Source organism: Chelonia mydas, chromosome 9, assembly GCF_015237465.2.
Source record: "Chelonia mydas isolate rCheMyd1 chromosome 9, rCheMyd1.pri.v2, whole genome shotgun sequence".
In the NCBI taxonomy this organism is placed as follows: domain Eukaryota; kingdom Metazoa; phylum Chordata; order Testudines; family Cheloniidae; genus Chelonia; species Chelonia mydas.
In genome coordinates this window covers 2,067,612-2,083,449 of record NC_057855.1, presented here as the reverse complement: position 1 = coordinate 2,083,449, position 15,838 = coordinate 2,067,612, and the positions used below count along the sequence as shown (strand labels likewise).

The 15,838-nt window shown below is 41.5% G+C and overlaps 1 protein-coding gene across 7 annotated transcripts in view; it reads left to right on the top strand.

The window, feature by feature from the left end:
- OPA1 (OPA1 mitochondrial dynamin like GTPase) overlaps nt 1-15,838 on the top strand; it is an 83,721-nt gene that overhangs the window by 48,095 nt on the left and 19,788 nt on the right. For all 7 annotated transcript variants that reach the window (XM_037909737.2, XM_037909734.2, XM_037909736.2 and 4 more), the window contains 4 exons: nt 1,094-1,234; nt 2,826-2,942; nt 4,795-4,888; nt 6,099-6,209. In XM_037909737.2, the coding sequence (XP_037765665.1) occupies nt 1,094-1,234; nt 2,826-2,942; nt 4,795-4,888; nt 6,099-6,209 (463 nt within the window). The remainder of the gene's footprint in view (nt 1-1,093; nt 1,235-2,825; nt 2,943-4,794; nt 4,889-6,098; nt 6,210-15,838) is intronic.

Sequence of the window (15,838 nt, the reverse complement as noted above, 5' to 3'; positions counted from 1 at the left end):
GAATTTAATGTGTCTGTTGGGTCTCTGCCCAAAAGGGAGTTATTTTTAGAATATCTGTATACAGTTGAACCTCAAAGTTACGAACACCAGAGTTCTGACTGGTGAACCACACACCTCGTTTAGAACTGGAAGTACGCAATCAGGCAGCAGCAGAGACCAAAAAAAAAAAAAGCAAATACAGTACAGTACTGTGTTAAATGTAAACTACCAAAAAAGTAAAGGGAAAGCATCATTTTTTCTTCTGCATAGTAAAGTTTCAAAACTGTAGTAAGTCAATGTTCAGTTGTAAACTTTTGAAAGAACAACCATAATGTTTTGTTCAGCGTTATGAGCATTTCATTGTTGTGAATAGCCTCCATTCCCTGGAGCGTTCGTAACTCGGAGGTTCTACTATAGAAAGACCTAGGAGGAAGGACCATGCTATAACATAGTACAGGTAGGAGACTGAATCATGCATAATATTTAACAGCAGCAAAATCGAGATAAAGATTGAATTCTGAAGATTTCCCAAAAGGGGTAACAGAGTTAATTGATGCATTTTCTTTCCATTTCTTTCTATCTCTGGCATTCAAGATCCAGCATGATTCAAAGATATCTGGTTCTGTGAAAAAAGTTAAGGCTGAATAAAGAGAGACATGGTACTTTGTCTAAGAAGGAGATACCAGGCTATAAAGTTACAATGCAGCTAAGAGTTGATTTGAGATTAGACAGCCAAGGGTGAACAGAGAAAAAGTTGAGGGACTTGTTGAGTTGGGTGGCAGCCATGTAGAAGTGCTGGTCAAGTGATTGTGTCAGCTACGTGGAATTTTAAATGCAGATCTTAATTAAAACCACTATTGTCAAGCAGTCTACACTTCAGCCTTTTTGTCCATATTGAGTATGTGATATATTTATTATTACTACCTATACTACGACAAGGGTTTTTGTAATCTGGGCTGATGGCATAGACATGGTATGCTATGCAAGTTGAGTGACATCAAGCTGGGATTCTTACCTTTGTTGCTCTTCACACGAATGGTGGTGCTGGGAAACTACTGACTCTAAATAATGTGGGACTGTCTGTGTTTGAATTTGAACCTCTTTTTTATTTGAGAATATTCGCAATGAAACAAAAAATGAACTTGAGAAGATGATCAAATGCAACGAAGACCACGCAGCTTACCTTGCAAATGATGAGGTGACAACTGTCCGAAAGAATCTTGAAGCCAAAGGGGTAGCAGTGGACCCATGTTTGGTAAGATGTAACTTTGTAGCAGAACATATGGAAGCGTTTGTATGCTCTTTCTAGCGATCATAAAAACAACTATCTAAACTGAACTTGTAATCCAGATGTTTCAGAATAAATTATTAAACGAATGCTTGCATGCAATGCTCACATTTTTGTAGGGCCTTATTTGTCGGCTGTCAGGCAACTGTAGTACAGCACTTTTGGATTTGACAGTGGAATCAGAATCTGCTAACCAGATACGTTGCCTGTGATAGAGGCCCATATTGTGGCATGTCTACCCCTAAAGTAGTGGTATCCATACAGTGTGTAGTGGAGGCAAATCTTCCACAGGGGACCCAGAGGAATGATTAAACCTCTTCTCTGTTATTTACGAAGACTTTGTGAATTGTATTTAATTGTATGTGCAGTTGACTTTGACTGAAGTTCATCTGTTTATATCCATGAGATGAATCAGCCAAAGAGGTTGAAGTTAACTCTATCGAAAGGGAGCATCTTTCTTCAGGGGAGTGTGTCACCAGGGTGAAAATCTTTTGGAAAGTGGTTTACAGTTGTAACCGTGTAAGGTCCTTAAAGTAACCAGGCCCTTCATTTCATTAAACATGCAGTTTAAAAAACTAGTTATATAAGAAAATTCAAATATTGTCAATGTTAGGTACTTGGAGATTTTCTTTAGTGCTGTGTTGTTTTTGTAGTAACTTTGGCCCCAATCCTACAAAGACTTATGCACCTACTTAACTTTACTACCATGAATACTCAAGCTAAGTACATAATAATAATAATAAATAATTAGCTTTTATACAGCATGTCTCATCAGAGAATTTCAAAGCACTTTACAAAAGGAGGTAGTAGCATTATCCCCTGTTTAAAGATGGGAGAAACGGAGGCAGAGAGGTGAAGTGACATGACTTGCCCAAGGTCACTCAGCAAGCTAGTGGCAGTCAGGAACAGAATCCATTTCTTCTGAGTCTCAGAACAGTGCTTCATCTACTAGAATGCGCTGCTCTGATAAGAAAGCAGAGTACATGGGTAAGAGTTTGCAGGATTAGGGTCTAAATACACCTAATTAAGAAAAGTTCTAAAGGCGTGTAGTTTCTTCATAAATCTAAGACCCACTAATATACTTCCCTGTGCCTTTTTCTGTCTAAACAGCAAGTTAACTAATGTATGGCATTCAAAGTGCTTGATCTGTTGTGCTCAAATGACAGTCTTTGCAGAGCGTGACCTGTAACTTGCATGTAACTCAGAATAACAGTATGTCATTTACAAATGTCTGCACACAATAATTTAAACTTCTGAGAGGATGCTGCAAACATTGAAGAATAGAAATATAAACATGCTATTTGACAGAATCCTTTTTAATGTTTGCCTTGGATTCAGTTAAGATGTTGATTATATGTTGTATAGCTTTCATTAATTCACCAGCTGATAACCGCATAATGGCTAATGTATACAGGGAATACAGGGAAAGGGATTGTGCAAATCAATTCTGCACTTTTTTCATGTGCTTAAGGTGAAATGTGATTATTAAAATACATAAAATATTAACTGGAGAATGCTTATGTAGTTTATCCATGAATTTTAACCACTTTCTTTTTAGATTAAAGACACGTGGCACCAAGTTTATAGAAGACATTTCTTGAGGACAGCTTTGAGCCACTGTAATCTGTGTCGAAGAGGCTTTTATTACTACCAAAGGCATTTTGTAGACTCTGAGGTAAATTGAGGAACACATGGATACTGCAGTTTGGGGAATGCAAACAGTCTCAATGTCTATAGAGATCTAGCTAAAAAGAAAGCAACCATTTTTAAATTAATCTGTTTCTTTGTATGCTTTTAAATATTCAATATGGTATTTTTAATGCCAGCTGGCTATGTCTGCTTTCAATGGACAAAATTCCATTAAGTGGTAATTACATAAAATGTCCACTAGATGTCAGTCATCAACTAAGCATCTCTTTACCTGACTCTAACTTTTCAGGTTTCAGAGTAGCAGCCGTGTTAGTCTGTATTCGCAAAAAGAAAAGGAGTACTTGTGACACCTTAGATACTAACAAATGCTCAAATAAATTTGTTAGTCTCTAAGGTGCCACAAGTACTCCTTTTCTTCTAACTCTTCAGTGTGTTATGACAATTTAATGTTATGACAGCCCTCACGGACTGTTGGCGTCTTGCTGGTATCCATTATTTGCCCCCACTTCTCCCATTAATGTCTGCTTTCCTCGTTGACTTTTAGATTTCAAAGCTGTAGTAGAGGAAAAGCCTTGGTACTAAGGAGAGTGGCTTTTCTGCGAAGAGGGTGGAGCAGTAGTGTTAGAAACAAAAATAAGGGTTAATATTTGGCACAATAAAATGTGGGCCATATGTAAGTAATTTTCATTTTTAATAGTCAACCACAGAGCTAGCAATCAGACCTCCTCTACTGAACCTTTTAGTATATCAGTGGAGCCTCCAGTATTTGTAAATGGAAGGTTTAGAGAGAAATGGCAGTTTTGTTCTGATGCAAACAGTGTTTTGGAAATCTGTTTTTGATCATGATAATGGACGTCATCCCTTGAGAGATGGAAATGGCTCAACGTGTATCACAGATTTATACTTAAAATTATGGGATGATAAAGATGAAGAAAATGTCTGAGATGTTTAGAGAGCCACCTTTTGTAACTTCATGTATGATTTGTATTTTAAACTGTTGGAAGTTTGATGATTGCAATGTTGCCTGCAGCAGCACAAAAGGAAGGGGTTGCTCTTTAATCAGTGTGTTGAAATAAAGGAGAAACTGCCAAAAAAAGCTAAAATAAAAGAATCTCCCTATGATTAAAGGGAAAGAATCAATGAACATAGTCCGAAATCCTCCTCGTCCCTACCACAGAAGCCTCTCTACAGGACTGCTGTTGTCAGGGCTCTGTGGCACAGGATGGGGTCTCAGAGAGGAGCTTGGGAGCTGCCATCCTGTGGCACCAGGCATGCAGTCAGGAATACAGGCAGCAACCCAGCAGGAGTTCATATATCAACTCCTCCTCTGTCTTATACCCTCTTTGGTAACCCCTCTATGAAGCTGGAGCGTCCCATGGGCCTTGGGTATCTCCTGCAAGCACTTGTGCAAGCCCCTAACTCCCACATGTTCTTCATAAGCTTTCATCAGGCAGCAAGACAAAGTTTGGAGTTTACCTGTCTCCTTCAAGCTGGTATAATACAGCCTTGAGAGCGCCATGTGCCCAGTACCAGTTTGTATGTAGTGCCTGCAGGTCACTTTCCTGTGCTGACCCTTCATGGCCCTTTCCACTGGAGAAAGGTGAACAACTGGATGCAGGGGGAGTGGGAGAAATATTTAACAAGACTGAGAGTGGCCTTTGGCATAGGCATTGTGGGTATGTTTCTTCATCATGCACAGCACATCTTTTCTATATGTCTTTGCATAAGTTAATGTGTATATGCTATAGTCAGTGTGTTCAAGAATTATGTCAGAGCAACCTCAGTTTTCTATTCAAGGGACTACACAGTTCGTTGCGTCCCCCTTGGGGAAGGAAGGAAGGAAAAGAAGCGCTAACACCTTCCTCTACCTGTTTCAGCTCGAATGCAATGATGTGGTTCTGTTCTGGCGCATACAGCGAATGCTGGCGATTACAGCAAACACACTGAGGCAGCAGCTTACTAACACCGAAGGTGAGGCTTATAGCGACTGTCCTGTTTGCAACACAGTGCTAAGGTTAATAAGCTTCTGTTACTTTCTAGTTTGTTAGAATAGAAGGCTGGGCTTTGGTTTCATGTTTTGGTGGGCAACAAGAGGCCTAAGGCTACTTGTTTAACGTGTTTATTATTTCTGATGTTGGTAATGTATATATGAGGCTCTTAAAGCTGCACTGCCATCATCCTGCTGATATCACCCAACTCTTGAGCTCTCATGTTTCCTACACCGGAAGTTCTCTCGGCTTCCCAAGCATCTGGTCTAGATGAGAACTAATCGGCTAAGACTGTGCCCATGTAAAACAAGAGAGCCTGAGGAAATAGTGCAGGGAACATCAGACCCCTACACTTCAGGAACTTTTCTCAAACAGTTTGCAATCTAGTGGTTCTTTTGGCTTTTAGGCTCCTGTTGGATCCCCAGATAACAGTGGTACCCAAGAGTACTTTTGCCCACCTTCACTGGTTAAAAGAGATTGAGGCTTTTTCTTCTGGGTATTTCACACACTCAGCACAATATCCTTAGGCTCCACAGGATTCTAACAGCCTTCCTTGGGGGATCCAAGTTAGAGTCCCTTATGGTTAGGTTCTGTGTATTTTAGAAACACCCTCTCTTTATGCTCCAAGCCAGCACTGGAGATCAGCTGAGCTACTGAAAATGACAGTCATTAGATTTGTCCATCTAGGGATAAAGTCTCCTATGTTTAGGGTTTGTTGATTTTTCAGGGCAGGGTTTATTTCTTTGCTCAGGCTTTCCCTGAAAGGCTGTTTGAGGAGAGCCTGTGACTCATGGCCGGAAGTTCATTATTAGTAGTTGTCATGGTATTAATTTATTAATGCACAAATGTGAGTTTCTAGGGAAGACCAGGGTTTGTAACTGTGTCTAGATATCACGTTTCATACACTAGAAATTAAGTGCAATTAATATTTTAATACCAAATACGTAGGTTTTATGAAACTTCTGGCAAGATTGGCTTAGGAAGCTGAATGCATTATTTAAATTGTCATGTGTGAACTCAGCTTGCCCATATCTCCCCACAAACTGCACAAGTCCAAAAAACCAGGAATTTTTCTTTTCTTTTTTGGAGGGGATGAAAAAAGTAGTGTTAGCAAAGAAGAAAGCACATTCCTTTGATTTTAAACATTTCCCTATCAAAGAATTCACTAGTCTTTTAACATGTATTTTTCACAGTCAGACGTTTGGAGAAGAATGTAAAGGAAGTGCTGGAAGACTTTGCTGAGGACAGTGACAAGAAGGTTAAGTTACTAACGGGCAAAAGGGTCCAGCTGGCGGAGGATCTCAGTGAGTAGCTGTTCTACTCGTATTTCACATAGGACTTAAAAGGAAATAGATCATGCAGCTGAGCCCTTTATCACATGAAATTGTGATGCCTATTTGCTGACAATACTAAATGTTAATACAGATCCTTACCTGTAGGCCAGAAGGTCTGGGTTTTACCCAAAGTGCTGACAACGCCATGCAGTGCTGGAGGACTGGTGTGTTGCTTAAGTTGGCATCCTTCTGATGAAACTGTAAACCTAGATCCCATATACATGTGCCATGGGGCTGTCAGGATGGAATTTTTAAGATCTGGCTTTTCTTATCGGGGAACAAAAGCTGCCTCTGCTTTTAGGCTGCTTAATGCTTCAGATAATAATAGATTCTTGGAACCCTTTCTGAAGCACTCTACACTCTATTATTGCAGCAGACCTTTCAGATATGGTATGGGGATGGTCCTGGTGTCAGGGAAGTGTGTTTTGCTGGCCTCATGAAAATCTGCTCAGAATTGGCCTAGTTATAAACTTATGAAAATTGCCGTTGCCCATCTGTTTTTCACACAGCACAGCTTGGTTTTTTTGGCACGATACCAAAATCCTTCAACATTTCATGAGCACTGCGCTCACCGTGCCCCCGTACCTCGCTCCAGCAGCCTACAAGCAGAGCAAAACCTCCAGAAGAGAGGAAAATGTACTGTGCAAAAAAAGTCTGATCACATAATTGAAGACTGTGTCATAGTGCACATGCACAAGGGGGCCAAATTCAGGTCACAGGAAACGTTAATTCTGGCATTTCCTAACTTCACATGCTGGACTTCGCAACTACATAACTTTCTTTTAACATAGCTTTTGTGTAAGTAGTGTAGGATATCAAGCGTGGCCTAGCGTGCTGGTCAGCGTTCCCTTAGTCATAGAATCATAGAATATCAGGGTTGGAAGGGACCTCAGGAGGTCATCTAGTCCAAGCCACTGCTCAAAGCAGGACCAATCCCCAATTAAATCATCCCAGCCAGGGCTTTGTCAAGCCTCACCTTAAAAACTTCTAAGGAAGGAGATTCTACCACCTCCCTAGGTAACGCATTCCAGTGTTTCACCACCCTCCTAGTGAAAAAGTTTTTCCTAATATCCAACCTAAACCTCCCCCACTGCAATTTGAGACAATTACTCCTTGTCCTGTCCTCTTCTACCACTCAGAATAGTCTAGAACCATCCTCTTTGGAACCACCTCTCAGGTAGTTGAAAGCAGCTATCAAATCCCCCGTCATTCTTCTCTTCCGCAGACTAAACAATCCCAGTTCCCTCAGCCTCTCCTCATAAGTCATGTGTTCCAGACCCCTAATCATTTTTGTTGCCCTTTGCTGGACTCTCCAATTTATCCACATCCTTCTTGTAGTGTGGGGCCCAAAACTGGACACAGTACTCCAGATGAGGCCTCACCAATGTCAAATAGAGGGGAACGATCACGTCCCTCGATCTGCTGGCTATGCCCCTACTTATACATCCCAAAATGCCATTGGCCTTCTTGGCAACAAGGGCACACTGTTGACTCATATCCAGCTTCTTGTCCACTGTCACCCCTAGGTCCTTTTCCGCAGAACTGCTGCCTAGCCATTCGGTCCCAAGTCTGTAGTGGTGCATTGGATTCTTCCGTCCTAAGTGCAGGACCCTGCACTTATCCTTGTTGAACCTCATCAGATTTCTCTTGGCCCAATCCTCCAATATGTCTAGGTCCCTATGTATCCTATCCCTGCCCTCCAGCGTATCTACCACTCCTCCTAGTTTAGTATCATCCGCAAATTTGCTGAGAGTGCAATCCACACCATCCTACAGATCGTTTATGAAGATATTGAACAAAACCGGCCCAGGACAGACCCTTGGGGCACTCCACTTGATACCGGCTGCTGTCTAGACATGGAGCCATTGATCACTACCCGTTGAGCCCGACAATCTAGCCAACTTTCTACCCACCTTATAGTGCATTCATCCAGCCCATACTTCTTTAACTTGCTGACAAGAATACTGTGGGAGACCGTGTCAAAAGCTTTGCTAAAGTCAAGAAACAATACATCCACTGCTTTCCCTTCATCCACCGAACCAGTAATCTCATCATAGAAGGCGATTAGATTAGTCAGGCATGACCTTCCCTTGGTGAATCCATGCTGACTGTTCCTGATCACTTTCCTCTCATGTAAGTGCTTCAGGATTGATTCCTTGAGGACCTGCTCAATGATTTTTCCGGGGACTGAGGTGAGGCTGACTGGCCTGTAGTTCCCAGGATCCTCCTCCTTCCCTTTTTTAAAGATGGGCACTACATTAGCCTTTTTCCAGTCATCCGGGACTTCCCCCGATCACCATGAGTTTTCAAAGATAATGGCCAATGGCCCTGCAATCACAGCCGCCAGCTCCTTTAGCACTCTCGGATGCAACGCATCCGGCCCCATGGACTTGTGCACGTCCAGCTTTTCTAAATAGTCCCTAACCACTTCTTTCTCCACAGAGGGCTGGCCACCTACTCCCCATGCTGTGTTGCCCAGCACAGCAGTCTGGGAGCTGACCTTGTTCTTGAAGACAGAGGCAAAAAAAGCATTGAATACATTAGCTTTTTCCACATCCTCTGTCACTAGGTTGCCTCCCTCATTCAGTAAGGGGCCCACACTTTCCTTGGCTTTCTTCTTGTTGCCAACATACCTGAAGAAACCCTTCTTGTTACTCTTAACATCTCTTGCGAGCTGCAGCTCCTGGTGCGATTTGGCCCTCCTGATTTCATTCCTACATGCCCGAGCAATATTTTTATACTCTTCCCTGGTCATTTGTCCAGTCTTCCACTTCTTGTAAGCTTCTTTTTTATGTTTAAGATCCGCAAGGATGTCACTGTTAAGCCAAGGTGGTCGCCTGCCATATTTACTATTCTTTCGACACATCGGGATGGTTTGTCCCTGTAACATCAATAAGGATTCTTTGAAATACAGCCAGCTCTCCTGGACTCCTTTCCCCCTCATGTTATTCCCCCAGGGGATCCTACCCATCAGTTCCCTGAGGGAGTCGAAGTCTGCTTTCCTGAAGTCTAGGGTCCGTATTCTGCTGCTTACCTTTCTTCCCTGTGTCAGGATCCTGAACTCGACCAACTCATGGTTACTGCCTTCCATCCACTTTTGCTTCCTCTACTAATTCTTCCTGGTTTGTGAGCAGCAGGTCAAGAAAAGCTCTCCCCCTAGTTGGCTCCTCCAGCACTTGCACCAGGAAACTGTCCCCTATATTTTCCAAAAACTTCCTGGATTGTCTGTGCACCGCTGTAGTGCTCTCCCGGCAGATATCAGGATGATTAAAGTCGCCCATGAAAACCAGTCAAGCAGTTGTAATCTCATAGATAGCTGAGCATGTAATTGCTGCTGTATTTTCCTAGTATATGTACGTTGTTTTTCTTTAGCAAAAGGTTATGATAGCTGACAGTGCTATATAAAAACAAATTCTTTATGCTTATTGTAAACTGTAGGCTAGTAGAAGGACCTGCTGTTGGCACCACCAATCTGTATGATGACATTGAGAACCTACAGTGTTGTCTTTAAATTAAAAGTGTAGATAATTGGGAGGGAGGGGGATTCTGTAGGTGCTGCTGTAGTATTTTAGGATTACAGAGAATGAGAACTTTTATTGGACGTTGAAGTGGCCTAGTCAAGGTCCTTTTAGTCTGTTTCTTTTTCTTAGCATCTATGTGAAATAGCAGTGATCTGAAGATGCATTCTGGTTGTTGGCACCTGGCTATCAACACAAAGTATCAGTATTACTTCAGAAGTCCCCTGTCAGTCCTGCTGTAATGTAACTCTTAAAGTGAAATGGGCTTTACCCAAGGCTTGCCCAGGTTTCAACACTTTGCCATCAAGCCGTGTAAAGAAAAACTAGAAGCTATTTGGTGTTTAAACAAAGAGTAGAGTATGAGTATAAGAAATTATCTCCTTTTTTAGTGAGGAGTCCTATTCATTTTCTGTTGTTAAGTGTTGTCCTTTTAATACTCATTTTGCTACTTTAATACTTATACGTTATTTTTCTTTGCAAAAGCTTCAGATCATTGCATGATTCTTTGTTAGCACTGATTTATCCTTCAGTATTCAGTGCTGTAAAGCTGATATTATTTTTTAGAAAATAAACTGTATTTATATAAAACTATAATGCTTAGGTAGTTTGGTAAATTAATGCTGCAACAAGAAGAAAACTGAAGTCTTGAAGGTGTGATGCTGGCAAAGACTCTTGTGTATCTCATGGAATGAAGGGAAGATGACTGTTAATGTTAAAAATATTACTGGGGGGGAAGCAGACCCTGCTGTTAGAAATCCGTAGGCACAAACTTATGTACTTTGGCCATGTGAGGTGCAGAGATGGAAATAACCTCAAGAAAGTGACCAAGGAAGTAATAGTGGCAGGTCATCGTAGTAGGGAACAACCAGCAAGGAGATTGATGGATAGTGTGTGAGATCACTGGAGGCCAGCTGCTGAGCGCTCCAAGCTAGCGAGAAGGCTTCTGAAAATTCTGCCCTGATTCACCAGTATTCAGAGATGAATCAGTGGATTTTTGCTGACTTACATAATGCTTAGAAGTGAAAGCAAGATATTATGAAAGCTAAAAACTTGGTACTTAAGACAGCTATGGAAGTGTTTAGTACTTTAAAATATCTGACCATCCTGGTTTCCAGTTCCATTCACTGAAGGACACAGCCTTATTAGACTGATGTTTCTTGCTACAACATATCTGTAGCAGAAAGCAAGACTTCCAGTGAGAGAAGGATGAATTGTGGACATAGCAATCTTCTGTTTAGGGCCCTCCCAAATTCATGGACCATTTTGGTCAATTTCATGGCCAGAGGGTTTTAAAATTAGCCAATTCACGATTTCGGATGTTTACATCTGAAATTTCACGGGGTTATAACCGTGGTGGTCCTGATCCAAAATAAGATTCGGTGGGGGGGAGGGTTGCAAAGTTGTGGGAGGGGGAGGTCACAGGATTGCTACCCTCCCTCCAGAACTGGGCTCTGAAGGCAGCAGCCACTGAGCTTCCTGTAGCTAGAGGAGGTTCCCGGAGGTGGGTCCAGTCCCTCCGGAGCTGCTGGGAGCACCTCAGCTGGAGATGCCTAGCTGCTAGTCCTGGCCAGTGGCGGATTAACGCGGGGGTCCTGGCCAATTTGGGGGGGCCCCTGGAAAAATGGGGGCCTGAGCCCTGGCTGGAGATACGGGGGGCAGAAGCCCTGGTGGGTGCCGCGGGGGGCCGGAAGCCCCGAGCCGAGTTCCGGGTCTGTTGCAGTGCAGAAATGAAGGTGTACTGCCCTCACTTCTGTGCTGCCTCTGGAGGTGGTTCTGATCTCCCCACCGAGAGCAGGGGAAGGGCAACTCCTGTCCCTCCCAGCCGGGCCCAGACTAACAGCTAGGATCCCCAAGCTCGGGTACTCCCAGCAGCATGGGGAGATGGGATTTCAGGGGCAGGGCTTATTTCACAGTTCGTGACATGTTTTTCACGGCCTTGAAATTGGTAGGGCCTTACTTATATATTATTAATTCAGTCATGAATATCAGTGGGTATCTAGCATTTTATATTCAATAAAATGTAGCAACAAAAAATGCCCATGTTTCTTGCAGGTCACAGACACTAACCACAGGTGTTTTTTATTAACTAATCCTCATCCAGTGCACAGTTACAGTGAAAGATGATGTATGCTGACATGTTCTGTTTTATTGTACCTTTGGGAAGATTTTAAAACCATCAGTGCTTGGCTCTGCAGTCAATTCAGAAACATTCTCCTCACTCTCTTGTGCATGCTTTTATTGCTAAGTGGTACTAATTTAATGAGCAGATGATTGAGAGAAGATTTCTTGGCTTTCTCCTTAGTGTACAGAGAATGTTTTTCTTTGTTACAATTTTCATACACCTGAGAGATCCTTTTTGATAACACCAGGCATTGAAGTCTCAGTAGGACCTACAAGTAATCTCCTCCGTAAGCATGAAGTGGCAAGTAGAACTCCACTACTTCAGGAAAGGAAATCCTCACTCTCGCAGTTCACACTCATTAAATGTTTGGATTTTAATTCACCAGTTGAGATTTAGCTTCCTAGTTTGAAGCTCTACTTGTAAAGGAAGTCTAGATTATTTAAATACCCTTGACATGTCAGGACTTGTCTCCTGATAACAAAAGTCAAGAAGTGTTGCTATGCTACCTCAAATTTTTAACACCAAAGCATTGAAAGTGTTTTATTGTTTGGTTTGCCCTGAGATGCCAGGTGATGGCATGTTTAGTATTCTAGCTTGGATGACACAGCCTCACAATGAGACTACATATAAATCACAAAATTCTCATTTGATGCATGTTTTTATTGCATGTATTCTAAATCCTGGAATGGAATTTTTAACTCTGCGTGTGTTTCATTAATATCACTCAGGCCCTGAATCTAACACTTTCACTGCATGTTACTTTCCACATTTTATTTATAGACATTCCAAAGCCTGCTCATAAATTGATTCCTTACACAGCTTAGCACAAACTGTATAAAATATAGATGGTTCTGAAGGTTGTACTGAAGATCTTTTTGGGGGGGGAAGTGTGTGTGCATTCATTTCAGAGAAATGCCAAATAGTCGTATTATTATTTCGACTTCAAATAGTGTTAAATTAATAACGTGAAGTCCTAGGACCAGAAACACCTGGAAGAAGGGGACAAAGAGGGAGAAAAGTAATTGACTGGGGGAAATGTGTTTTAATATAATGTCTTTGAAAAGTGCCTTGCATATAGATGGACGTAGGAGTTTGACATGTATTACTTTGAACAAAACACTAAAATTATTTGCCACCGGAAAGCCACTGATGTTTACCTGTAAGAACAGGTTTAGACATGCTCATTATTTTGTGTAACATCTGCAAACAGGGCGGTGCAGGGGTCATCTAGGTCTGTCTTGTTCCCTGTCTAATTGGGCACTTACAACGCTTCTGGATTACAAATTCAGCCGTTGGTGGGACCTGTTGTCAATTCACTTGTCCCCTAGCTCCTTAGCAACATGATTTCAGTTTGTAGTATAGATGGGACCTTACCTGTGTTTTGTAGCTTGACTAAAAACAGTTCCATATCTTTAGCCTATCTGTAGGATACTGTTGAAGTCCCATGTGTGTTACCAAAAATGCAACTGTCCTGTAATTGAGTCCTCTGACTTGTTTGTATTTGTAGTTCAGATGGAGCCCAAGTGGCACAACAGTAAGTTGCACTTACGAAACACGGATTCCATAGCGACGCTTAGAATCTCACCTGGCAGTTCCTTATATCTGTACTTTATATGCAGGATCTACTAGCATTGGTATGGAGGAGTAGGAATGAAAGCAGTAATGTTTAAAAATGTTATTTAAAGTAAATTTTGCACTCATAAAAGTGCATCTTGTCAGTCTCTTCGTCCCTCCCATTGTCGCCTTCATTTTTAAGTCTCTGCTTTGGGCATGAAAGGAGTCCTGTAGCATCTACTGATAGCAAAGTAAAATCCATACTAATGCCTAAGGCCACAGCTGCATAGAGAACTTTTGTGTATACTGTTAAAGTTCTAGTCTGGTTTCTGCTGTTTAAATGAAGGAGAGCTGATATACTGTTATCTGTATGGTTACAGCATGGGAAAGGGCTAGTCTATGAATCTCCTTGAATGGAATATGTAATCTTTTATTATGTTTTACCTATACATAGTGATTTCTGCCTTATTTTACTTTCATCAAAGTAGTTAATGCTGTACACTTCAGTATGTTGATTCTCCATTGGTCTTATTGAACGTTGTTAAATTTAAAAAGCGAGCAAATAAATACTCAAAATGTTAAAACTTGTAGGTCTGCTAGTGTATTTTTGTCGTCAGGGAGTTGTTAGTTGTTGGTTACTGGGTCTTGTTGCCATCAAAAAGCTTGGTGCAGGCTTTCAGACCTTTTCTGCTGGTTTAGTTAGAAGAACTTGTTTCTGTGCAGTGCTGTTGTCCAGAATCAGACCACAGATTTGTATCCTATATGGTAAAGAAAATAATGCAGATGAATGACTTTGATCTTGCACTGAAATGCAGAATTCCCTTGATTTTGTAATTCGTTTCCTAAAACAAAATAAATGACAATTACTTTAGCAGCAAACTGGACACCATTAAATTAGGCTTGAATAAAGACTGGGAGTGGATGGGTCATTACACAAAGTAAAAACTATTTCCCCTTGCTAATTTTCCCCCCTACTGTTACTCACACCTTCTTGTCAACTGTTTGAAATGGGCCATCCTGATTATCACCACAAAAGGTTTTTTTTCTCCTGCTGATAATAGCCCACCTTAATTAATTGGTCTAATTAATTAATTACAGTTGGTATGGCAACACCCATTTTTTCATGTTCTCTGTGTGTATATATATCTTACTACTGTATTTTCCACTGCATGCAGCTGATGAAGTGGGTTTTAGACCATGAAAGCTTATGCCCAAATAAATGTGTTCGTCTCTAAGGTGCCACAAGGACTCCTCATTTTTTTTTGCTGATACAGACTAACACGGCTGCCACTCTGAAACCTGTACAGAAGATTAATGCTGTGAGGGTGGCTTTCATCTTCCAGCAAAACTCTTCCTGACATAGATGCTCTGTGCTGTCGAGCTTCCCAATGAAGTGGGCCCCAGAAATATTTAACTGTTTTGAGAGTTCCACTCTGTCTGACTGATTTCTTTTAGAATTTCAGTCAAAATAATTCAAAATATAAAGGGCCAAAGTAAATCTCCTGAATAACATGAACTTCATGCTGCAGCTAAGTTGCTGTACAGCTTTCTAACACAAGATGGCAACATCTGGCCTTTGTGGCAGCACTGAGAAGGATCGACAAGCAGGAGTCGTGCCATGCCAGGCGTCCAGTCTCTGTTTACTATTCTTTACTGTTTGATGCCTGCACATTGTCCATGCAGCAAGCATTTGTTTCTTGGCTGCCCAGGCAGCAGAGCATGTGTTTCTCTGATGTTAAGTTTGTTTCCTTTGGGAGGATACAGCACTTGTCTGGGCTTGCCTCTTATTTTCTACTCTTTTACTCTTTCTTACTCAGCAGTTTGCACTGCTTAGAAATGATGGTGAAGCTTTTTCTCTATCTTAGCTACATGGCTAGATTCTTAACCACAGCTGTATTGCAAGGTTTGGCTTTACAAAGCAATTTCAATAAGTAACTATTATTATAAATCGAAAGGAAAAAAATCTTGCAAATCATTTGGAAAATAACCACACAGAGCAGTTCATAAGGTCTTTTCCACTTCTGAAGCTCCATAAGCGACTATGGACGTATATTGTAGTAGCACCCACAACAGGCTAAGTGCTGTCAGTGCAAACAGGAAGATACGGAGTGAAGCTCTGGCCCCATTGAAGTCAGTGGGACTCTTGCTATTGACTTCGGTAGTGTAAAGATTTCAGTCCGGTCTCTGCTCCAAGAAACTTAATATAGATCTCAGGGTGTCCTTTCTTTTAAAGAGCTTAACTATGAATGCTGCTTAAAAAACCTCAGACCACTTTTCTTCAAAATCCAGTTTCTGCACAGTATATGCGCATGTAAGAATTATTTAACATGCAAAGCCTCTTCCCACAGTCCTGTGTGTGCTATTCATCCAATATTCTGCTCCCTCATAATTCAGGTATTGTAACA